Below are 25660 nucleotides of genomic sequence, written 5' to 3'. Positions count from 1 at the left end.
AAATCCAAACGATCGAAGAAAATTATAAAGAATCGATGGTGTATTTGAGACTACTAAGAACACTCACAATTGCCTTTTTATATATTTTATTTTAATATTTTTAAGAAAAATCACAAATACGCTAATATAACAAACTCTGTATAACATTTGTTAGATTTTCTCTCTAGACTGAAAATAAAAAAATACACTGTTATAATTGTTCTAATAATATTTTTTGCAAACCGTACCAAAATAGAGAAAAATAATATTTATTTAAAGGTTAAAGATATATTTGGTACCTGTGGTTTAAAAACTATATTTTTTGGTACCTTAGTTTCATTTCGCTTCACAAATGGTGCTTGAATTTTGGAAAAAGACTGATTTGATACATTTGTCTATTTTTTCGTCTAAATTTTATCGGACTGCCACTTGTCAACCAATAAGGGTTTACATGTGACACAATATCAAAAATAAAAATCTTTAAAAATTAATAAAACTTAAAAAAATATATTATAAAATTTTTAAAAATTAAAAAAAAAAAAAAAAAAAAAAAGAAAAAAGTGGCTCTTATGGACAAAATAATGGTTAGTCACCTCCATTTTAGCCAAGGGGAGGCTCTCAGCCTCCCTCTTGGCCGCCTCGGGGTGGCCGAACCACCCCTAAATGCCAAAAATAGGAAGAAAAAAAAAATAGAGGGTTTTGGCCTTTCGACCACCCCTGTGGCCCACCTAAGAGCCAAAAATAGAAGAAAAATAAAAAATGGAGGGTTTTGGCCATTGGAGATTGTTTGGCCACCACCAAGGGCCACCCTTTTTTTTAAAAAAAAAAAGTTTTTAATATTTTTATTTTTTAAATTTTTATTAATTTTAATTTTTTATATTGTGCCAACTGTCAACCCTCATTGGTTGACACATGACAATTTGTTAAAATTTGGACAAAAAAGTAGATGGAAGTACCAAGTCAGTCTTTTCCCAAAAATCAAGTACCATCTATGAAGCAGAATGAAACTAAAGTACCAAAAAATAAAGTTTTTAAACCACAGGTACCAAATATGTCTTTAACCCTTTATTTAAAGATAATAGCATTCATGGTAGTTATTGTAAACGATTAAAAAATAGTATTTATTTAAAGTAGATAAACATTTAGAGAGATTGTTGTTTAATAGTTTAAAAAAGCGACGGGCTAAAACTCTTAAAGTAGATTTTTGAGTTAAATTTAGCGAAATTATGAAGAGATCATTGTGAAATGTGAATGGTTTAAGAGTTACTATTCATACCCATTTATCACATCAATTTTCACACTATTGACTTGACGTATTTTACGTGACTTTCATTTTTCTTTTCTTTTTTTAAGTAGTTAATACAATAAATTACTTAACACACGTCATGTCACTCAATATGATAAATAGATGTGAAGAATAGCATTACTCAAATACATATAAGAATTTTAAGTGGTTAGTTGTAAATACTCCTAAACTATCAAACATAGGTTATCTCCCACCTATATCAAGGTATATACAATAATTCTCAAATATCACATAATAAAATATGATATGGTCAGGGGTTTGATTTGGTTTACTTTTAAATTAAATTGAATTAGTTAAGATTGAAATATTGGTCCATAATAAAATGGACATAAATTAGGTATAAACTGGTTTATAGTTAATTCTTATAAAATTAACTTAATACATTGTCAAGTATCTATTAACATATGAGAAACACATATTTTTTTTTAATAGTATGTATTATTTACATGTTTTTGTAACCTTACTCACTCTCAAAAGACGCATTGAGAGAGGAGGGGTGTCCATGCCTTATAAAGTCTACAAGACAAGGATCTCTTAGTAATGTGGGACACTTTAACACGCCCCCTCACGTGTGGCATCTTTGGCCAAACACATGTTCAACAACGGGAGGACAAGGCCCATCATTGTCAAAAGAACCTGCTCTGATATCATGTAAAAGTCCATGGGCCTTACTCACTCTCAAAAGACACCTTGAGAGAGGAGGGATGTCCATGCCTTATAAAGTCTACAAGACAAGGATCTCTTAGCAATGTGGGACAGTTTTTGTAATAGCATTAATAAAAAAATATATATATGTTTCTCATATGTTTTAAAAACACATGTTACTTTATTATATTAGCTCGTAAAAATTAGGTACAAACCAGTTTGTTGCTAATTTCTATCCTTTTTTAAATAGCAAGGATAAAGTTGAAATAAATTTTATTTAAAAAGCATGTGTTTGTCCTTACTATTTAAAAAATATGTATTTTTTACATGTGAAATGAACACATAACATCTTTATAGATTGGGTTGGAGCCCATTTTAGAGGAAATCTTTGTCATTTTTTAATATTTGTATTTTTTATTTTTTAAAAAATTTTATAAGGATACTTTTGTCTTATTAAAATTTTTGTATGGCCATTTTTGTATTTTTGCAGGACTTGAGTCCCACAATTGGTAATTTGCAAGGAGTATATGTAAACCGCTGGATTTGAAAACGGTTTCAATAAAAAGAAAAAGAAAAAGAAAAAACGAAAACGGTTTATGATCGGAACAGTTGTTTTACTATTGGGTCGAATCTGGCCCAGCCCAGCCCAAAACGTACAAAAAGAAACAACGGAGCATAACTCGAATGCGTGATAGCGAAGGTTCAGAAGTTTTCTTCACTCTGTTTTCCTACAAAACACTCAGAAATCCGCAAATTAATTTCAGCTTTTCAATTTTATTTATTTTTTTGGGGTTTAGCCCAAAAATGGGTATCGAAATTGGGGGTCACATAGAGAAGGTGAATGGGAAAGAAGTCAGTTACAGTGAGTTTGTGCAGAAATATTTGGAAAAGAACCAGCCTGTGGTGCTGACGGGTCTCATGGATGATTGGAAGGCTTGTAAAGACTGGGTCTTTGATAATGGAAAGCCCAATCTCCAATTCTTCTCAACCCATTTTGGGAAATCCAGAGTTCAGGTACTATTGTTCAATAGCTAGCTGATCACATGTGCAAGTTCTTTTTTTTTTTGGTTACCCTTATTCGTTTATGGTTTATTGCCATTGCAGTGAAATAATTCAGTGGAATGATGGGTTTATTTATCTCTTTTGATTTGCCACGATGGTCTGTTTGGAGTTCACTCTTCCTTTTTCTATTCCTTTATATACCAAACATAGTTTTAAGATGACAAAAAATATGAGGTCTTGAATATGATTTTTTAGTTTTGTTGTCCTGCTAGTTAAAGTAACGAAATGGAGCATGTAAATTTCAAAATTTTGGGCATGACCATTGTCTATACAGATTTTTTTTTATTTTCTATATTTTTTATTTTATTTTAGAGCTTGTGTTAGTTGCTGAAAAGCGTAAGAGGTATGTGAGCCTACCTTTTATTTATTTTTATTTTTTGTAATTCCTATGATGCTATTGGAGACCATGACTAAGAGAAAGCAAACCAGAATGTGTGTGCAAGTGTGCCCACCCATGTCTGTCAGTTGTGCTTGCGCCTAAATGCAATGAATTGGAGAGAGTACTGCAGCCAACAACTATGTCGAACCTGAGCCAAAAGATCGTTCACCAAATGCTCTGAATCGTTTGTATTTCCAAGGACAATCATATGTAGTATACATAGAGTTTGAACAAAGAGGTCTTGGTTTCAGAATACTTGGATTCCTCTGGCACTTCTACCCATTGGAATCTGACTCTCACGAGGGCAGTCCAGGATTGAGAGCTGGAATGGCTTGCCGCTTTTCTTAATATGTTATACTCCTCAAAACCCATTTGGGGGAGACATATTGAATGTTTTGGAACCCAGCTAGATCATGGCTTTGAAGTGAAAAGGTATTATAAATCTTTACAGTCTGAAGAGCCTTGTCTGTTCCCCTGAAAAAGTCTTAGAAGGTTAATCCTGCCCCGCATGGCTTTCTTTACAAAGACGACAGCTTTGGTAGAATCCTCACGGTTGATAATTTAGAAGGTGGGGTTTCACTCTTGTAAACTGGTGTTGCCTATGCAAAAAGAATGAGGATGCCATTTGTAACGACCCACCCCCAATGACACAATATTGTCCGCTTTTGGCTCCCCAAATCAGACTTCCCAGGAGGTCACCCATCCTGGGATTGCTCTCGCAGAAGCACGCTTAACTGCGGAATTCTGATAGGTTCATGACCATCACGGTTTTAAAACGCGTTGTATCATAAATGATGCATTTATACATATAAGCACATCCTCATTCCCAGGCGATGTGGGACGTCACACCATTAATCACCTTCTCATTCATTGTGAGTACATTAGTGATCTTTGGCACTTGGTTCTCAATTTGCTTAGAGTTTCGTGGGTTATGCCGTGCAACATCTTAGAGCTCCTTTATTGTTGGAAAACTTAAGGGTGGGGACATCCCAAAGAGGCTATTGGGAACGTTATTTTTGCATTCCTTATGTTGAGCATTTAGGGAGAAAGGAATCGGTGTCTCTTTGAGGATTACGAGTCCAATGTGCTTTGTTTAAAATCTTTGTTTTGAGATATCTTTTGGTTTGGGCTGTAGTCTATGTTCCAAATTTCTCTTCTTAGAGTCTTTTAGATCTTGTTTCCTTTTTAGATTTTAGTTGCTTGTAGGGTATTTCTCTTTTGTATACTTTTCGTGTATAAGGGCTTTGCCTTTTTCTTTCAATAAATCATTATTCATCATAAAAGAGTTTGAACTATAAGTTTATGGAAAAGCAAGAGAAAAGTATACTTCATTTTGATTCTTAGGAAGAATGGAGAAAAAGATTAAACTTTGTTGAGTAATTTCCTTTCTTTAAAATTGTTTTTTTAACCCTTGTAGTGTCAAGTCTGATATATGATCTGTCTAAGAATTTGTTGACTCGTTGATTACTAATCATGTTTTGTGATTATATATTATGATACTAGCCATGTTTAATATCAAATAAAAATATAAAATCTACAGCATGCTAGTTTTTCATTGATAAATCAGATTATTCTCACTTGAACTCACTTGTTACTTTGGCACTTATAGGTCGCAGACTGTGGTACTAGAGATTTCACAGATCAGAAAAGAGTGGAGATGTCTGTTTCAGAGTTCGTTGACCACTGGCTGGAGAATTCATTGCAGGAGCTGGGTAGTGCTTCAACAAATCAGAGTGATGGCCATCCTGTGCTATACTTAAAGGATTGGCATTTTGTGAAGGTGTGCCAGTAATTTGTTTTGTCAAATTTTCTGCTTACCTTACACCTACAAGTATGAATATAAGTCAATTTTAAGTTGGTTTGGTAAAACTTCAACTTGATAGACATTTAGTCAACTTACACAGTAAATTGGCTGCACTAGTGTTTAATCGTGAGATGGTTTTCAAGTGGCCGAGTCATTACGGTTGTTCAATGATTAATTTGCTAGAAATTAAGGCATAGAGACATAGCTGTATCATGCTAGCAACTTTTATTATTAGGTAAACAAGACCAAGTAATTTAAGAACTATGAAAAAGAGATGTAGAAAGTTTTGGCATGTTGTTACGTGCATTCTTTACTTTTAAGACCTTTTCTAGGCATATCATGAAATTTCTTTACATTATTTTTGTAATTAGTATGTCACACAAAGGTTGCTCCAGGTTTGTATGTGTCAGCATACTAGAGTCAAATTTGCTATGATCCATTTATGTGGTTTTGAGTAAAATAAGCTGCAATGCCCTTTTGAACACTGTACTTTCGTAATGATTTAGCTGCAAGGAGTGTGGTCTATTCATACAAAGATGGAAAGTGAAATCTTAATATAGTTCTTTCTCAAGTCTGCTAATATGCATCTGATCATGGAATCATGGATAAGTATTTGCACAGACTTCGCTTTGTTAGCATTAAAATTCAGCCATCCGTATTAATCAAACCTTTGAGTCATTATTTTGTCCCTTGTAAAGAGTTATTTTTCAATTTCACCATTTAATTTGGTAGTGCAGTGTCACTTTGCCTGTGTCAGTTTGTTGCATCTTAGGGTATATATTGGATTATTGTTAGCTCAGTAACCTGATTTGTGGCCTTTATCCTCTTAATCTGATGCTCAGGAGTACCCAGAATATTTAGCGTACAATACTCCATTGTTTTTCTGTGATGATTGGCTCAATCTGTATCTCGACAATTATCGTATGCATAAGGATCCTGACACTTATCAAGCGAATAATGAAATAAGTTGCTCTGACTATCGTTTTGTTTACATGGGAGCAAAAGGTTTGAGCACCAACATAACAAATTTCTCATTCTTGGTAGACACATATTATGTAGTTTATATTCCACTTATTTTAAGGGGACAAAAAACTTTATGCTTCCTTTCAACAGAGAGAACTGGTTGTCCTTTCTATCTTAAAATGTATATCCCATGGGCAGTTACCTAATTTATAATTTTTCATGCAGGATCTTGGACTCCCCTTCATGCTGATGTTTTCAGGTCATATAGTTGGTCAGCAAATGTGTGTGGGAAGAAACAATGGCTTTTTCTGTCTCCTTCTCAATGCAATCTGGTGTTTGACAGGCATGAAAATAATTCTTGTCCAATATAGTAACTTTATATATCAAATCAGACATATATTTTTGGATAGCGCCCCATCATAGTTTGAGCTCTTTTACTTATGTTGAATTTTTAAATTTATTCTCTGTTCATCCCTGTTAGGGGTTCTCTTGTATACTTCCCGTGTATAAGGGTTGCGCCCCTTTGCGCTTTTTTATATTATTGCAATTACTTATCCAAAAAATATATCAAATCAGACATATTCTATATTCCATGCGTGGATTAGCAACCATAAATAAGTTGGAATTTTCCATTTTTACCCAGTAATTAACTGTTATAGCAAGCTTAGATGTTTATCCACTTTCTCATGATATCAGTTGCAACTGACAGCTACCTTGGCCACTTTGTCTATTCCTTTACAATAATCTGCCTTTACAATATTTCTTTTGGCTACTGTCTGTTCTTTACATCTAGCAGGTTGATGATTATAATACCATAGTATAAACTACTAAAACTTTGATCACTGCATATTTTTTCTGAAAGTATATAGCATGAGGGTGTGATAAAAATTGGGAAGCAATATTATGTAGTTGTCTTATTGAGGCATTGTGCAGTTATAGTCAGTGGCATATGAATAATCTTAGATTTTCTTTTGTCAGTGCCTATTCTGAGCCTATTTTCTGTTTCATTGAGTGTCATTATCGATCTGAACATGATATGTAAGTTTGATCAACCTCTGTATGCCAAAACCTTGCACCCTATTGCTTTATGGGTCCAACCCAGTGGCTCATGATGGATATTCAGTAAGCGTTTCTAAATTTTCTGTTCTCTCTCTCTCTCTCTCTCTCTCTCTCTCTCTCTCTCTTTCTCTATATATATTTGTCTTTTGGGGGGTGGGGTGGGGAATTGTATGCCTGCCAGAGGATGTTCCTTTCTTGAACTAGTATGAACATTAGAACCATAGCGAATGTGTTGGCCTTTGCTTTGGACTGCTCATGTTGACAAATCCAACTGATCCAGTGGATGTGGAATGATGTGGGGAGGGGAAAGAATTAGGTCATTTGACCTTAGGTCCATCTCGTACACTTGCTAATTTTATGTCAACTTCAATAGTAAATTTGATTTGTGTTTATTATTTGTAGTTTAGTTTATAGTTGATACAAAATAATAATAATAGTAGAAGGCAGTTTCTACTGACGCACATCATTAGAACCATAGCGAATGTGTTGGCCTTTGCTTTGGACTGCTCATGTTGACAAATCCAACTGATCCAGTGGATTGTGTGGAATGATGTGGGGAGGGGAAAGAATTAGGTCATTTGACCTTAGGTCCGTCTCGTACACTTGCTAATTTTATGTCAACTTCAATAGTATATTTGATGTGTGTTTATTATTTGTAGTTTAGTTATAGTTGATACAAAATAATAATAATAGTAGAAGGCAGTTTCTACTGACGCACATCTTTTGGCCTTGTTAATTTTAATTGCCTTTTCAATTTCCATTCAGAAACATGAAGAGTTCTGTATATAATATATTTGATGATGTCAGTGAAAAAGAATTTCCTGGTTTTAAGGAGGTAACTTGCCAGACTAGATCTTCCAGTAGCCTTTTAAGTTCTCTTAAGACTTCTGCGTGTGTTCATGTGTTGTATTTTATGTTCATGGTGTAGGCTATCTGGTTGGAGTGCACTCAAGAACAGAATGAAATAATCTTTGTGCCTAGTGGATGGTATCATCAAGTTCATAACCTGGTATCTTAATCTTTTGTTCTTTTTGTTTTTTAGGTGGTGCAAATTATATATAGTTTTCTTTGTGCTGTTCTAACTTCTAAATCTCAAGTCTTTAGTGAACATGCAATTAGTTTTGAAAAGGTCGTCCAAGTCAACAATAGTGTTACCTGTGTCCTTTTCAGCTTTAGGTAAAGGGTTTAAATAAAGCTGCATCATAAAACTCTCTAGTTCACGCTGATTTCTCAATAAACTTTATATTATAATTGATACTTATATATATAAGCTGCATCATTCTGCAACTTGTGTTTCTTCATCTCAGTATCTGGATTCTGTTTTAAAATTATGGTGAGACCGTCATCAAGTATAACTGTAAGTTGTGAATGTGTTCTACCTTTTGCTACTCATAAAAAGAACCTTTTATGGGCTGTTGTTATGCTGCGGTTTTCTTTGTTATTAGAGATAAAACCATTAGCATGATGTGCTTCATGCTTCTCGTACTACTCTGTGGCCTGTAAGAAGCAGCATTTTGGCTTCCTTGCCTTTTGATTGAGGTTGTATATCCAATAGTTATATTTAGTTTTACAGTTGGAATATTAGAGTTTTGGAAACCTAATGCATTGATGCCCTTGATTCTATAGTTGGGACAGTTTTCTTTACTGGTCAATTTGCTAACATAGAGCAAAAGGCATATGGGGCCATGCTTATGAGGGATGATACAAGTTTTGGGTTTACCTACGTATTTTTTGTCTCTCTTCCTTATTCCAGTGGGAGTAGCAAATTGTTTGGAAAAACTTTAGAAAGACTTCCTTTGAGGTGGTATTGGAGATGAATTTAAATTTCATTTGGTTAGTGGCATACGATTTGTTCTTCAAAGGTTTCAGGGGGACTAGGAGTGAGAAATATGGTTATGTTCAATAGAGCTTTGATGGGTAAATGGTTATGGAGATATGCTTTGGAAAGGGATGCTCTTTGGAGAAAGGTGGTGGATTTCAAATATGGAAGTATGAGGGGTGGTTGGTGCTCTAAGGAGGTTGGGGGTTCTTTTGGGGTTGGAGTTTGGAAGTGTATTAGGAGGGGATGGGATGCTTTTGCAGCTCATGTGAGATATGAGATCGGGAACGGTTCGAAAGTTCTGTTTTGGCATGATGTGTTGGGGAGTTGGAGGGGGCAAAAGGGCAATCGAACGTTGATACCGATTTGGCGCATGGCTCCATTGTGTTTGATGTGGTGTGTATCGAGGGAACGAAATGCACGCTGTTTTGAAGATTGTGAGACTGATTTGATGAACTTGGAAAAAATGATGCTACAAACGTTGTTTATGTGGAGAGAGAAATATCAGTTTATGCATGAGTTTATTTTGAATTTATAGATAGGTGCTCTCTTTTTTCTTTGAATTAGGGGTTTTATGTATACGTCCTGTGTACTATGGGTTGCGCTGCTTTGCGCCTTTTGATTATACTTATCAAAAAATCATTGTCAAACAATAGTCATGTACTTTTGGATGGTAAATGGCATCGCCCCATTTTTTGATTGGGTTATGTGATCTAACTTGGATCCCTCTAGTGTAGAACTGATGTGGCATGTGAGATTTCTTGTATGGTGTAATCCGAGCTCCTTAAATTTTTGGATTTTACCCAACCTGCGTCACATGTTTAGGTGCAGAGGTATCTTAAATGTGACTTGAATGCTCGTTTGCAGGCACTGCATTCAAAAGATTATACTCTTATATATTTAATTTTTTTCTACCAGTTTGATGTCAGTATCTCTTAAATATGCATTCGTACTGTTTTCAGGAAGATACAATATCAATAAACCACAACTGGTTCAACGCCTATAACCTTTCTTGGGTGGTAAGTAGATGCTAGATTCATATATTAAAATTAACACTTTGGCCTATTCTAATTGGACTTGCATTTGTCTTATTAACTTTATCTTTCTTATAGTGGAATTTACTTTCGAGTGACTACAATGAGGCTAAGGAATACATAGAAGACATCAGGGATATATGTGATGATTTTGAAGGTCTCTGCCAGCGCAATCTTGCAGCCAACACAGGTGTAGTATGAATATTGGAGGATTACTTAATTCTGCCCGCTAGATGTATTAACAATCGTGGCAGTGGTTAAACATGCGCAAATACATTTTTTTTCTTCCCTTTTATGCTATTCAATTCCATCCTAAGATATCGGTTTTAGGGGAAGCATGGTTTGTAAGCAAAGCTTCCTGGAACTAGAATTGTAACTTACTGGAAGATTTTAAATTAATGATGAGGCATCTTACCAGTGTACTAAACCTACGCTTTGACATGCCAAAAGACATGTAAAACTGTCATCTAATATCCCAACTTAGGCATGCAAAATAAATTAAGTAATATAGACCTTTCTGGTTTCAACAAGACATGACTGAAATGTTGTCTTAAAACAGCTAGTAGTAATAGAAAATTCTAATATACTCTATACAATTTACCATGTTAAAAAAAAAAAAACCTCAGGTGGAAAATTGATGAGAAAGAAAATCTAGCCAAATAATTCCAAAACCACCAGAATAGATCGGCCTTTTCATATTGGGCTTGTTAGGTAAGGGAAGGGGAAGGGAAGGGGAATTGGTAGTGGGAGTTATAATTGATAGATGTGATATAAAGTAAAAAAAATTTGTATAGAAAAGTGAAAAAATTTTGTATTGTAGTGAATTTTTTTATTTAAATAATAATAAAAAATTATTGATGTGATATAAAGTTGGAATGTTTTGAAGTTAGTTGTTTTTGGGATAAGTGACCCCTTCCTTTGCCAAACAAGCCCATTATTCTATAGTAGTCACCACAGGTAATCTGGGGGTAACTGCTGGAGAAAACTCCAGGAGCTTGAATCTGAATCACCATATTGATTTTACAAACAGGGCAGTGTCAGTAAGCTCCTTGTAATGTGATCGGCCAACTGTAGTACTTAGCTTCCATTTTAATTATGATTTAATTTAAGACTGATTTGGGTTCCCCAGAAGTTCTTAAGCTCTTCTTCATTGCAAGTTCCCCCAGTCTGGTACAATAGAACTGTTTACAATTTGAGGGTGTATTGAGTGACTAAGGGTGCTATACTTGGGTTGGGTTGGACTAGAGCTGGGCCCATTCTACCTGAAATGAACCAAAGTAACAATTAGAGTAGGTCAGGTTCAACCTGGCTCAATCTAACAGAGTAGCTTATTGATGAAGAGGCTATTCAAGTTTGAACCACAATAGACTTTCATGGAGGATGACATTGAGCCCTCATTTATTTGCATCATTAGTAGATGAAATGATAGCATATTTGGAAGAGTTCCCATGACATCGGTGGATGATATACATTTTAGTTGAGAACTAATACTGTGCCCATTGTGCATGCCTTGCCTGCTAGTTGCATTGGGAGAATGTTGCTGTACTGGGGTTATATTGATGCTATATTTGTACTAATCGCCGCTTTTTCAACAGGCATGAACTTTTATGATTTCTTTGTTTTCATAACAAGCTTCTGCTTGGCGAATTTGGTCCAACTATGCTATTTACTAAGAGACTGCAAATCCACTCGGAGTTTATCCCCAGTAGCTCAGCATTTAGCTTTGAACCTTGGATCTGTACGGAAGATTGTGTGCAAGATCAAGTCTGTTGGTGGCCTGGCAGGAAATCATGGTTTCTTCTTGGATATGAGGGAAACTCTAGATGATCCCAGGTTCCTTCATCTGTGTACGGGCTTGGAAAGAGTGTATGAGATGATACACAAACAACAGAGTTGCTGTTTTGATACGAAGAAAGATTTGGTGGATGATTTGAGGGACTTGGATACTACAAGAACTTACAGTTCCCAGGTCTTTACTGCAGAAGATCTTATTAGTTTTATCGACAATGCTATTACAAAACTCAGTTGCACCAACTGTGAGGAAATTGTTTTGCCGTCTGAATGGGATGGTGCTTAGATGTTCAATGAGAAGTGATTTTTGGCTTCAATTTTTCCACTTAAAGCTGGTCCTGTTATACTCTTCTCAAAATCTGCAGCTTTCAGTAAGGCGCTCCCCCATGAAGATTGTAGTCTGCAGGAAGTGGTGATTATGTGGCTTCTGAAGCATTTAAATATGAAGATGAGATTCTTATAGCAAGCCTGCTGACTGCAAAGCTCTGGGCGTGGTGTGTGTTCATTAGTTGTTTTCTAGTTCATGTTGTGACCAAGGTACGTGAGAAACTAATCTAAGCAGAACCCTGGTGCTGCAATTACTTGCATTGTTTTAGATGTTCAACACAAGAAAAAAATTCTATTCGAGCCTTTCTTCTTCTTTTTTCCTGAATTTCATGATGTCAATTTTGTGACTATTTTAGGCTTGTCAATTCTACAGTTTAAGTGGAAGTTTTGAATCTGAAATGAACTATGTGAAAGAAAAAAGGGAAAGAAGTTGCTGTTATTTGTGCTGAAATGGGGCGTTAACTTCTTTTTTTAATCTTTTTATTATTTTCTGAAATTATATTGTTCTCCTCCAAGAGAAATGAGAGTGAAAGGTTGTGAAATGTGTTGCTGTTATTTCACTTGAGTTCTAATTGAGAGAAAGAGAGAGAGAGAGGTCGGAGTGAAGAAAGTTGAAACAGAGTGAACAAGCATTATTTGCAAGTTTTAACTGCAAAAATCAGGATGCCGTCGTATAGTTAAATAAATAAATTTTTTAGTTTTTTAATTGAAAAATGACACGTGGCAGGGGTATTATATGCATGTTTCGACAAAATAGGCATTTTTGAAACGTTTTAGTAGTTTAGGGGGCTAGAGTCCAAGCGTTGACAGTTCATGGAGCTACTTGCAAAACGGTTGACAGTTTGGGGGTTAAATTGTAATTTTTTCAATAAATAAATAAGTAATAGCACAACTTTCAAAGGTATAGGTAAAATTAATTTTTGTTATTTTAAAGAGATGCTATAAACCATGCATTATCTAAATGAATTATTTCCCAATAAAAATTATGGGAGAAATTTCACTTATCTCCCTCAAATTATCACGCGTTTTTTTGATGTAACCACCAAATTATCAAAAATTGCAATATGAGTGTTTCATTTTTCAGCCCATTTCAATTTCCTTATTGTTAGGGTTCTTCGTTGTCTCTTATACCATTGTAAACCTTAGAGAACACAAATTTACCCTTAATTAAATAATAATAATAATAATAATAATAATAATAATAATAAAACAATGGGCTAAACAATTTGGTCTTGTTTGTGGTATAGTAAAGGAGACGGAGACCTATTAAGACAGAAAACAAGCATAGGATGGCTCACCAGAGGGCAGAGATACTAGTGTAAAAACATTGTGATGCTTGTGTCAATGAAGTATTAGAGAGAGAGAGAGAGAGAGAGAGAGAGAGAGAATCCAACGAAAGGAGAGTAGGGAGGAAAAGATGTTCATACCTCAAAATATGGACCATTACTTCATTTATAGGACTGCGATCAATATGGTAAGTGGACTTGATATAGCAAGGGCCAAATGTAAAAGGACTAGTACGAAAGGAGACATATACTTATGAATTGCTTATCTTTAGGAGATGCTTCAATGGCTTATTCCTTTATTAAGTCGAGTTTAAATAGGCAAAACCATAAATGAGGGAAAGTCCTTCATTTTATGGTCCTTTCACCAAGCATTCATGGGTAGGTGACCGTTGGTCGGCAACTCCCTCAAAGGAGGACTAATCCGTTGGGCATAGCCCATCCTGAAGGCAGATGGACCTTCCAAGGCTCAAGGGATAATGAGATTTGTTGGGCTTGAATAGCCCTTGCGGGGCCTCTAGTAAATGGTATCACCAGTTGTTTTCGAATTCACACACTCAACCTAGTGTAGCTAAAAGGTGGGCCAATGACTCCCTAATGTACTGAAGGGGTATCTCTTGACAAGGCCTCAAAAGACCTTGCTTGGTACCCTCCCAACGAGGCACCAAAGACCTCACTTGGTACCCTCCCTACGACCTTGATCGGTACCCTACCAACAAGGCACCAAAGCCCTCGCTCCATACCCTCTCGATGGGGTACCTCGCTTGATCACGCAGCCTATAGGGGCCTCAAAGACCTTGCTTGGCACCCTTCTGACAAGGCACCAAAGACCTCGCTTGATACCCCTCCGATGGGGCCTTAATGATCTCAGCTCACTTAAAAGCCAACCAAGTCACCAAGACCTCACTTGGAACCCTCCCGACAGGGCACCTTGCTTGGTCATGCTACCGATGGGGCCTTAAAGACCCTAGCTAGCTCAAGAACTTACCAAGGCACCTAGACCTTGCTCGGCACCCTTCCGACGAGGCACCTTGCTTGGTCACTCTACTGATGGGGCCTGAAAGACCTTGGCTTACTTAACCTTTTGGTGGGGCACCTTGCTCGGTCATGTTATTGACGGGGCCTCAAAGACCTTGGCTAGCTTAAAAATCAAACCAAGGCACCAAGACCTCACTCGACACCCTCCCGATGGGGCACCTCGCTCGAGCATGTTACCGACAAGACCTCAAAGACATTAGCTCACTCGAAAACCGACCGAGACATTAAGACCTTGCTTGGTATTCTCTTGACAAGGCACCTTGCTTGGTCACATTACTAATGGGGCCCAAAAGACCTTGGCTTGCTTACAAACCGACCAAGGCACCAAGGACCTCGCTCAATGACCTCTCAACGAGGCACCTCGATTTGGCCACTTAACCGATGGGGCTTTCCACTCGGTCACTCTTTCAACAAACTCATTTGATGGCTCGAGCACTCAAAACCAGAATAAGAGGTGAAGTAAAGACATAAATTTAGAAAAGGATTCCATTACGTTCTAAAGACTGAAGGGCAAGAAAATTAAAAAAGGGTATAATATTTTACAAGGAAAACAAGTACAAAAGTTAGAACGAAAGCTCGACATTGGTGCCACCCTCTTCACTAGACGAAGGCTCAATCTCGGCACCGACCCTCCCTTCGCCCTGAGCTATAGCCTTAGAAGAGACTTTGACATTAGTTGCACCATCGAAATGATCTTCCCCCTCGGTCAAATGATCGGCAACCTTGACGGCATCAACCAAGCCCTCAACTGTGGATTGGCTTCACCCCTTGGTTGAAGGGTCAACCGCTTCAGTAGCATAAGCCATGTCCCCAACTGGGAACTCAAAATATTGGGCAAGTTGAAGCGTCGATGGCTGCCTCAGGCCCCTCGGGTAAAAGTTAAGCCTCGGGGATTATGCTCGAGCTGAGGAAGTCTAACTCCAACATGGCCTCAGCTTGCGGCTTGGAGTCCTCCGTGGTGTACATCAACAGGCCGATTGGGCCTAGGACCCCTTGCACTGTTGCCAGGATGGTGTGCACGCCCGAGTCAAAATCATGAGTATATATCCCCTTCCATATTATTCCCTTTACCTTCGGCCCTTTCCATATCAAGTCCACTTACCATTTTGACGGGAGTCCCATAAATGAAGGTAATGGTCCTTATTCTGAGCTGTTAGGGATAAAATCAACCCTAGAGGCACGTGGATTCAGAAACATCTCGGAGTTACGTCTCGGACATTTTTGTCCCGACCAGCAAAGAAAAGATCGTCTAGGTATAAAGACATCTCAGAGGTATAACGACGTCTCGGTCTTAACACTCCAGGTTACGGTATATAAAATATCCCGAGATCTCCTAGTCTGATCGGAGCGAACATATCTCGGATATTTGAGTCTCGGAGTAATAAACGCCTCGGGGTAATCACGCCTCAGGGGTAATAGCGCATCGGGGTAATAACGCCTCGGTGTATTATCAAGTCGGAGTAACAACATCTCGGCCTTACATAACCCTGTTATGGTGAGGCGATACCCGAGATCTCCAAGTCGGAGCGAACATATCTCGGGTATCATCACCTCGGAGGTTGGCTGAAGTGTGCCGCAGCTGTTTTAGAATGCGATGAGGATAGAATCCCAGAAGATCAGGGATAAACCACAATTCCATAATTAATGGGATAAGATAGTTATTAATACGGAATCAAGTTTAAAGAGGTACAAACGCAATCAACTTCGGACTCTACAATTCCATTCGAATTCCCTGAAGATATGGTTAAAGTTCAACCAAGCTAGGACTCAAACTCCTAATCCAACTAGGCGTCAAGAAGTCTGGTGAGACCGCAAGTCTGGCCTATAAATAAGACCGTCACACCAGGTATGAAATTACGAATTCTCTGAGCTCTTGAGATTGAGATTGAAAATACTCTTCAGAAAATTGATTTGAACTGACTTAGGCATCGGAGTGGGCGTAGTTGGCACCCCCGACGAGTTGTTTGTTCTTTTTGCAGGATTGAAGTAGTAGATCAAAACCCAGCAGCGAATCACCAGGCGACATGTCACCATACCGGAAACTGTACCAACATGAGCTATGCACATCTTCCCCTCCCCACTCTCCTTTCATTGGGTTCTCTCTCTCAAATACTTCATTGACTTAAGCATTAGAGTGTTTTTCGTTGGTAGCTTCGACGAGTCACCATTTGCCTGTTTCCTGTCTTAGCAGGTTTTCTTGAGTACTGGATTATCAGGGTACAATCAACTATACAAACAACACACATAAACACATATCTATGTCAAGATTCATAGTAACAAGAATTGAAGCTATTTCTATCACGTTAAAAAGAGATCTTTCTTTTATCTTTTTAAATATTTAAGATGTTCTCATCACAAAGTTAAAAATAATATTATAGAAAATTGTAAAAATTTAGTTAATAAGAGTTTATATGAGCTTCTATGAGTTGAGTTGAATTTACGCAAATTCGGGTTATTAAATGAACAAGTTTAAACTTTTGTTTAAGTTCTATTCATTTAATAAAGAAACTGAACTTGAGTTGAGTTTACGCGAGTCGAAATTGAGCTGTTTATGAACAGCTCGGTTCATTTATAGCCCGAGCTAGCTAAGACTACTACACAACCTCGCCAAATGGACTGCATTGAACTCCATCATAGGATGCATTACCATCTCATTCTCCCTTCATCATTTCCCAAATGTAAACTAACTATGATCTTCCCTGAACCCTCCTTTCATATTTGCACAAACAGAAAAGGGGCTACAGACTGTGGCCATTAGAAAATTACAGTCGTCTTAAGGAAAAGTTATCCATAAATAATGCTTGCATAACTATGGAAATTACAAACGCGTTACTAAAAGAATTCTTTGAGTTGAAAAATATATTGTCGTCTCAGACTTAACTTCAATCTAAGAAGGAGCTTTTGTAACGCTTCTGTTATGTTTCGTTCCCAACAAAGGCAATGTCGTCTTAAAAACAAACTGTTGTCTAAACAACTACCACTACAAAATTTTAGATTTTTAGTTGAGTTTTTTTTAGGATCTGAGTATCCATTTTTGTTCGAGTGTTGCTTGGAATACTACAGTTTTTATTATAAATTTCTCACAAATTTGATATGGTAGCTCATAATTTGTTAAAGGGGTAATTACCTTTTCTCCCCATGAACTACCAAAAAATGCGCGATGCCTCCATGAACTACCAACTCGACCAAAATAGAGCATTCAACTATCAAAGACAATCATTTTCTCCCATTCTGTTAGTTAGAGGAGTTAAAAGAAACAGTCAACGGGTCATGTGCCATTTTACATGGGGGCATATTGGAAGATGGTGGTAGTTCATGGGGGAAAAAGAGGAAGATGGTGATAGTTCATGGGGGGAAAAGAGGAAGAAAATTAGGGTAAAACAGCGTGTGACGGTCACGTGACCCGTTGACCGTTTGTTTTAACCCCTTTGACTGACGGAAGGGGGGAAAAGGGTTGTCTTTGGTAGTTGAATGCTCTATTTTGGTCGAGTTGGTAGTTTGTGGGGGCATCGCGCATTTTTTGGTAGTTCATGGGGGAAAAGGTAATTACCCCTTAGTGAAATGATGCATTTTCACTCTTCACTCTTCACATGGTTATAAGAGCTTAATCATTTTATTAATTATGGACCGTCACGTTAAGTTTGTAAGAGCTTAAGCATTTTTCTTTTTGTTCTAAGCTCAGAGGCCTTCCTTATTTCCCGGCCCAAAATTTTCTTTTGAGTACTTTTTGATGGGGGTCCAATTCCAAATCCATTCTTTTGATAGAAAGTTATGCAATAGTAAGTTTTGAATGTAGAAAAGCTGAAGGACTAAAAAATTATTAGTAATTTATTTGTTTGTCGTGTCATACAACTCATGAATAAAGCGAAGAGGCCAGTTTATGTTTGGAGTTGCTCCCCCTCCTTCCTCTCCCTTCCCCCACCCACACACAAAAGAAACCAGCTTTTTGTGTGCCTTTTGCTTTTCCTGCTTCTGTCCTACAAAGTGTCACTGTCAGCATCCGTGCCTTTCATGCTAGCTGACAACTTCATGACTCTAACCAAACATTCCCTGCAAGCATCAACATATGAAATGTTCTGCAATATACTTCCAGGATTAGGTTACTGCTCTTAATCCTCTGGCTCTTGGCTCTCATGTTAAAACAGTGGTTGGGTTTGGCTCACTTTTAGGTTCATGTTTACCTATTATTTTAGTACAAGGAGGACCACTACTGCTCTTTCATCATCGCCTATTATGAAAATGCACTAGGATTATACTAGAATAGGCTACTGTTATGCTACATGTCTGTCTTTTTTGTATTTTATCAGCTGGAGATGATTTAAAGGTTAGCTGAGTTGGTTCAAGTGATTATATGTCATTGACTTCTTATGATTAGGACATTTGGCTCAAAGGGGGATGGAGTGGTGCTTAAATTATGTTTCCCAGTTTAGTATTCAATGAATTCTACACTCCCAAGTCAATGCTGGAAAATGCTGATTAGTTATTGGTGTTGGATTCCTTGTTTCTCACTCTTATTTTTTTATTTTTTTCAAAAATTTTATAAGGGTCACTCAGGTACATTGTTGTCGTAATCGATATTTCATATTTTGAAAGCTGGAGTGCAATTAAGGATCTAGTTAAATCTGTCAGATAAGTTCAGAATTTTCTTTATCAGCACATGCAACACCATGTATAGAGGGTTTGTGTTAGAATATAATACCACTTGCCCTGGCCTTTCCAAGAATCTAAAGATTGAGTTATTTTGGCAAAATAAATTACATCCGACTTAGCAAAATGTTAAAACATTTTGGTGAGTTGCTACGGCGCTCACCAATTCACTTAATTTTAAATGAAATAGTAAAAGTGAATAGTTAAAATAGAGAACTGAATGTAAGTACTTTGAAAAAGTGAGTAGTTAAAATAGAGAAATGTGATTTTTTTAGCTAAAATGGAGAGTAAATTTCCTGAGTCGGATGTGAATACTCTGAGTACGCGATTTCTAAAAATGGCAAGAGTAGGTGTAGGTTTAATGGGAATGAAGTCAGTTCCTGCCTTCAATAAATATTGGTGTTTCCCCTTTGTAATTTAAAGAGTTGGAAGAAGAAGTAAAAGAACTGGGAGAGGAGCACAACTCATTGTTATTGACAATTTGTATTTCCATACATTTACATAATCCCAAAGCTGGTGGGATGAATAATTGGGAACCCGTTAGTAAAAATGGAATTTTGTGGGAAAACTTTTATAACAATCAAACCAAATTAAGGCCTAAGATGCAATCTAAAACCCCAAATTTTAAAAAAAAAAAAAAAGAAAAAAAAAAAAAGAAGAAAAAACAGAATCCCAGGAAAAAAAATATTAGGCTATATTCTCTATCCTGTGCCATTTTCTTCATGGACATCTTACATTCCTTCCAGGACCCCCAAAATAAAAGTAAGTTCCCCAAACGTTATTTTTCCCTTGTCTTATATCATAACAGCTTGAATGATCAGCCAAGAGATGCAAGTTTGTTAGAGGAAGCAAGTTATTATCCCAGTCAACCACCTGTAAGTTTCTGAAATAGGATGCTTTTCCAAATCCTTCTTCTGCAAAATGGCCACTACCCATTTGAGTGGATGTGTGAAAACCTGATGATCGAGAATTTACAATCTCTCCTCCAAACTGTATCATGCTAGCATGAGTTCTTAAGTGACTAAACAGGAAGGCTGGCCAGTATCCAACCAGTAGACCAGATCCAAATTCCAACCACCAATGTCCATGCTTTGGATCCTGAACAGAAAACAACTATGTTTTAGTAACTTTTTGTTGATGTCTTTGACTACATAATGCCAAACATGATTAGTTTTCCCTTATGGGTCTAATTGCCTTATTATCTAGTAATAATACATAGGAAGAAAAATAAGTCACAACCATACATGTAACAGAAAAGGCAAAAGAAAAAGAAAAAAGATGTTTTAACTCCTCAAGCCATAAAAGCTGTCAAGCTGATATGGGACAAACCCTTTTTTAATTTTAATTTTTTAATTTTTTAATTTTTAATTTTTTTATTTAGTAAGTGAGTGCTTGAATAAAGAAGAAAGAAGAAAAGCCGATGCATCAGGAAGCCTTTTTAAAAGGAAAAGAAGAGAATCTTAGATATTTTTATTATTATTATAAAATAGGAGGAAAAAAGAAGGAAAGAACCAAGTCATGAAAGGGTATTTTGCTTCTCAGTTTATTAATCATAAGTTATGCCAACTATGAAGTTTACCAAGTAAGAGTAGATCCCAACATAACAAATGGGACTCTCATTATTTTGAATTAATTTAATTCTATCATTTGTCAGCTAAAACGTACCTTCCAAACCATTAAGCCAATATCAAATTGTCTGCCATTGTAGGAGGACCTTGGAGAGATTGCTGCTCCAATAGCAACCCTGTTGTTGGTTTGAACGAATCCCGAGCAGAGTAAATTGTAACATCCAGTTGCTTGGTATGCATCAGTCTGTGATTTGAATTACATGTCAAATTAGCACGAGCAATATGTCTCTAATATATAACAGGAAACAGAGCTATAGTACTCACTGTCCAATAAGTGAAGAATCTTGGGTTGTTGTCTCCATATAGCTCTGGGCTAACCTGAAGAATTATGGTTACAATATCATAATAACCACGGTTAGAATATTAATTAAATGATCAAATTTACTATTTCCCATCAGCGATAATTTAACATGGTATCACAAGAATGATCCTGAATTTTATTTTAACAATGATTAAATCTCTGATTTTAACAATGACGAGAAATAATTCTATTCCCATTTTCATTAAACAAAATCTCATTGAGCTCAAAAGAAATTTATTTGGAAGTTTCTACAACTTACATGAGAAAGTTCAATATGTTGTTCATAAAGAATATGTATAGCATTAGACAATGATAAACTTGCCTGCCAGCCAGCTTCAATGGTATTCAGATCGTGGCCAAAAGAACCAGAAATGACCCATATTTGTGACAAGCTGAATTCATATTGATCAGCTACGCTGGGCGCCCACACGTTTACACTTGCTTTTGCTCCGTAGTATTGATCTCCATTTGCAAATAAAACTGCATGCTGCAATAAGAAAATTATCAGTACATGGATACTGAAAAATGCAGATTATGCATACCCATTTTCTAAATTACATTCCTATTAAAATATGAACCCACTATTACTTAAAACAGAGTACTCTGTGACTCTAAACCAATTTTTACAATTAGGGTCCCTCCAATGCCTGCTCCCTGTTCTTATTTACCAGAATCCCCTGTTTGATTGCAGTGAATGTAGGAAGGAAAATTGGCCTTTTGATAGAAACTAGCCTTTTTGGTGCAGTGACTATGGGGATAAGAAAGAACGGAAATGACATAACAGATTTACCTTTCAGATTAAGGAAACAAAAAAAATAGTTGAAAAAATTCCGCTCAAGCAGTAACGGTAACCGTGTATGATCAATTCTGCTTCAAGAATACTAACCTCATGACCACTGCCTGAAGAGTCTCTCCTCACTCGTCTTGGTTTTCTTCCATATCTTGCAATAGAACTTGCTCTTAAAATATCTTTTTCTGTAGTTCTTCTAATTGGAACAGTTCCCTCTGGGCATGATTCACCAGATGCTGCCCATAGCTGAGAGCTCTCTGCAACTGTATCTGTAGTGTCATGGCCTTTTGGCCTCTGTGGTGGATCCTGTAGCACTGAAGCCTTTTATTCTCAAATTATCAAAAAATAAACTGTTTATGCAATGTTGAGATACCCATTTGCAATTTTAAACTAACAAAGCAATAGTGGAAAATTTTCTGTTCTTTGCTTGGTTTGAGTTTCAGTGATCTTGCTGGAAACTAAAAAAATGTGAAATTACCAATGGTTTCTGTCCTTTGAGCTCGGGATGATCAAAAGCTGGTTGGAGATAAGATAGCACGCAGTCTATAACATCACCATCAGGGCTCTGCAGCAGGAAAACAATAACTCAGATCGCCAAGCCTCAAACACAACAGATATATACATAGAAAACACCATGAAACACAAAGGTATATATGCCTGAATTGTCTTCACTGCCGGCTTGTTGATCTTCCTTAGATAAGCTCTGACCCTCCTCAGCTTGTGCAACTCTGAACCCGGGTGAAAAGTTTGGTTGGCCGGTAGAGAGTGGCCGGAATCTGAGACAGTAGCGGTTGACAGGACAGGGCTAAGCAAGGAAGCTACAAGAAGGAAAGCAACAAGAAGCATGGGAGTGATGGAGGGAGTGTTGTGGGAAGCAGGTGAAGCAAGTTTAGAAGAATGTTCTTGTGTTGTTTTCTTTCGTGTAACAATTTGTGCTTGTATGCATTGGGGTTGTCCTGTTGTGTGATGAATCGGACGAGATGGCTCATTTCTTTGTTTTGTCCATGGAACTGAATCTCTCTTCATGTCCATACAAAAACTGAAGAACGACTCCAAGAAAAATCCCAACTTCGTGCTCACTTCTTCACCATTTACAACATATAAATTATAAATAAACAAAGACTCTCTCTCTCTCTCTCTCGCTATCTCTGTCAGAGAGACTGTGTATTGTATTCGTTTCTTGTTCTGACACCCAAGAAATTTCAAGCACGAGCAAATTAAAATAGGCCCTGCCTGCTGGTGGGGTTGTGCTTTTCGAAGTCTAACCCATAACAGCCTGTGGTCAAAAGAGCTTTTTTAATTTTCCCAAAACATGAGAGAGAGAGAGAGAGAGAGAGAGAGAGAGAGAGAGAGAGAGGTGTTTCAGGTCTAGAGACTAATAAGAATACAAAGAAGAATGAGATTAGGATTGAAAACTAGGCAAATGAGTGCAGAATCTCTTTTGTTCCTTTCTCTGATTTTGAAGAGAGGGAAGGGAATCCAACTTCATTCTGGTTCTGGTCACCATATTGTCCTTTTACTTTTACTTTTTTTTATTTTACTTTCATGTTTGTAACAAAGGTTCTAAATTTGGGAATAAGCTTCCCCTCTGGGTTTGTACAGTTGCAGTCAAGAAAAATGGGGAGAGGGGTGTTATTTGCTTTATTCTATCTTTATTTTGTACAATTGCAGTCAAGAAAAAATGAGCTCATGGAGCTGTTCCACTATGAAGTGGGGAAAAAGTTAGAGCAGATTTGAACATTTGGTGGGCCATTCGAAATCATCATATCAAATATGCCATGATGATGAATAAATTCCTTGCTTTCCAAATGGGTGTAATTTCTTTTGACTATTAGTATGAATTTGTTGATAATCAAAAGGCCCTTGTAATAATTTTGTTTGAGACCAAACTAGTATCAGAGAGGAATTGTGGACCCTGTGCTGCTAAAATATTGCATATGCAGCTTGGAAGCACTCACTCTTCTTTGCTTATTAGAATATCAAGCCTATATACATGTCTTCCATTTTGCTAGCCAATCTCTTTCCAAACAAGAAAACAACTTCCATTGATGATCTCTATGCATAAATGGTAGGATGTACATTAACATAATCTTAGGGATGGTGACTCGTATTTTTGAGTAACGCTATATAGAGGTTATATAAACAGAGCGAGTTTCGATATAGCGAATTAGCCGTTTCGCACGTTGCTGAATCTCGTAAATTCTTTGTATTATGGCCTGGAAAACCCAAACATGGCTCAATTAAGAATCTTTTTTTAACCTTGTTGGGTAGCCTCATCCATTTAGAAATCTAGCTTAGCTAAAATAACCGTTTTTTTCTCAAAAAAATTTCTCATCAATTCACCTGTATTTTACCCGAACTAGTAGTCAAACTCTGAGTGACATGTAAAGAAGAAAATAATGGCGCAGGTCCCTACAGCCTTAATGATCAGTCGGGCCCCTTGATGTTACTGACGTCAGGATCATCATCCTCTGTAGATGATGTGAAAATGTGAATGGGAGAGTCCAATACCCGTCAATTAGTACCACAAATCTGCTCGGTTCTATCAAATTGTGACTGAATTTGAGATTAACATCGTTTTTGGGCAGGCAGGCATTTGCATAATTATAGAAAAAACGTTAAGTTATATTTGTGTTAGTACTTTAAAAAGACTAGTTTACAATTATATTTGTGTTATCAATGTAAGTGACTAATAATGCCACGTGATATTATTATGAATCGATGCGAGATTATGTTCCGTTTGTTTCGGTGTAAAATAAATTTTGAAAAATAATTTTAATATTTTTCTGTGTTTAGTAAGGGCAAAAATAATGGACAATCGAAAAATGATTTCCGTTTGATAAAAAATACTTAATAAATTTCGAAAAATGATTTACGTTTTTTAAAAGCGTAAATCATTTTCCGTAGATGGTAGACGCAGTTGACTTTCTTTTAAATAATGCAATTGATCTTTACGTTCTAGCAGTTGATTATCACTGGATTTCGACAAACCAGATTCCGGCACCAGTCGGTGCCGAAATCCGGCGACGTCCGACAACCGTCGCCAGATTCCAGCTCGACTGTGCCTGATTTCGGCCAGACTGGCCGGAATCTTGCCGGAGCGGCCAGATCTCCGGCTATCTGGCCGGATCCAGCTGGGATCTGGCCAGAACGGCCGAATCCCCGGGGTTCTGGCCGGGATCCTGGATGGATTCGGCCGTCCTGGCTGAATCTCCGGCCAATCCGGCCGGGATCCTCCCAGAATGGCAGGATCCCGGCCAGCTGACCAGAATCTGGCTAGGACGGCCGACTTCCGGTCAACTAGCTGGGATCCGGCCGTTTTGTGCCGAATTCGGGCAAAAATTGTCGAAATTCGACACAAATGGCCAGATTCCGACCACTTTTCCCGGAATTTGTATGGGTCAAATATTAAAAAAATATATTTTTATATTATTTTATATTAACATTTTTTATTTTGTGAATAAAATTTAATTTTTTAAAATTAATATGATTAAATTAAAATATAAAAAATATTTGTAATTTTTCGTACGCACCAAACACCAAAAAATAATTTCGACGGAAAATATTTTTCTGAAAAATGACTTCCTTAAAAATATTTTATGACAGAAACAATTTTACACCAAAATAAACGGAGCATTAGTACTGTGTTAAAATACTATTTATCTCAAAAAATTAAACTGATAAAAATAAAAAAATTTAATCAATAAACATATTAATACTCCCCTCCACATGTAGGTTAAAATTCTTTGAAAGAGAGTTTGAGAGTTTGAATTCAGGAATTTTTGAGATTCATGTATTTAATAAG

At 36.9% G+C, this 25660-nt stretch overlaps 2 protein-coding genes across 2 annotated transcripts; one reads left to right on the top strand and one right to left on the bottom strand.

Annotated features, from left to right (window-relative positions):
* The first annotated feature begins 2631 nt into the window (after positions 1–2631).
* On the top strand, positions 2632–12619 carry LOC133875821 (arginine-specific demethylase JMJ20). The gene is made up of 9 exons (XM_062314060.1): positions 2632–2944; positions 4981–5151; positions 6018–6180; positions 6364–6481; positions 7963–8032; positions 8126–8206; positions 9979–10035; positions 10129–10240; positions 11646–12619. Exons 1-9 carry the CDS (start codon positions 2735–2737, stop codon positions 12125–12127), a joined length of 1464 nt encoding a protein of 487 aa, XP_062170044.1. The 5' UTR covers positions 2632–2734; the 3' UTR covers positions 12128–12619.
* A 6955-nt stretch (positions 12620–19574) lies between these two features.
* On the bottom strand, positions 19575–23171 carry LOC133875785 (protein neprosin). The gene is made up of 7 exons (XM_062314023.1): positions 22513–23171; positions 22334–22420; positions 21952–22161; positions 21388–21552; positions 21029–21082; positions 20802–20948; positions 19575–20234 (listed from the first exon to the last, which is right to left on the bottom strand). Exons 1-7 carry the CDS (start codon positions 22885–22887, stop codon positions 19857–19859), a joined length of 1416 nt encoding a protein of 471 aa, XP_062170007.1. The 5' UTR covers positions 22888–23171; the 3' UTR covers positions 19575–19856.
* Between the last annotated feature and the right edge of the window lie 2489 nt (positions 23172–25660).

This window comes from Alnus glutinosa, chromosome 8, assembly GCF_958979055.1.
Source record: "Alnus glutinosa chromosome 8, dhAlnGlut1.1, whole genome shotgun sequence".
Taxonomy (NCBI): domain Eukaryota; kingdom Viridiplantae; phylum Streptophyta; class Magnoliopsida; order Fagales; family Betulaceae; genus Alnus; species Alnus glutinosa.
This window is presented reverse-complemented; position numbering and strand designations above follow the sequence as displayed.

Excerpts from the sequence above, each read along its gene's own strand:
- LOC133875821 (XM_062314060.1), top strand. The coding sequence starts at position 2,735 with ATGGGTATCGAAATTGGGGGTCACATAGAGAAGGTGAATGGGAAAGAA. Across the intron at positions 5,152-6,017 it reads AGGATTGGCATTTTGTGAAG|GAGTACCCAGAATATTTAGC; the intron begins GTGTGCCAGTAA and ends TCTGATGCTCAG. Across the intron at positions 10,036-10,128 it reads CCTATAACCTTTCTTGGGTG|TGGAATTTACTTTCGAGTGA; the intron begins GTAAGTAGATGC and ends TCTTTCTTATAG.
- LOC133875785 (XM_062314023.1), bottom strand. The coding sequence starts at position 22,887 with ATGGACATGAAGAGAGATTCAGTTCCATGGACAAAACAAAGAAATGAG. Across the intron at positions 22,421-22,512 it reads CGGCAGTGAAGACAATTCAG|AGCCCTGATGGTGATGTTAT; the intron begins GCATATATACCT and ends TTCCTGCTGCAG. Across the intron at positions 20,949-21,028 it reads GATTCTTCACTTATTGGACA|ACTGATGCATACCAAGCAAC; the intron begins GTGAGTACTATA and ends TTCAAATCACAG.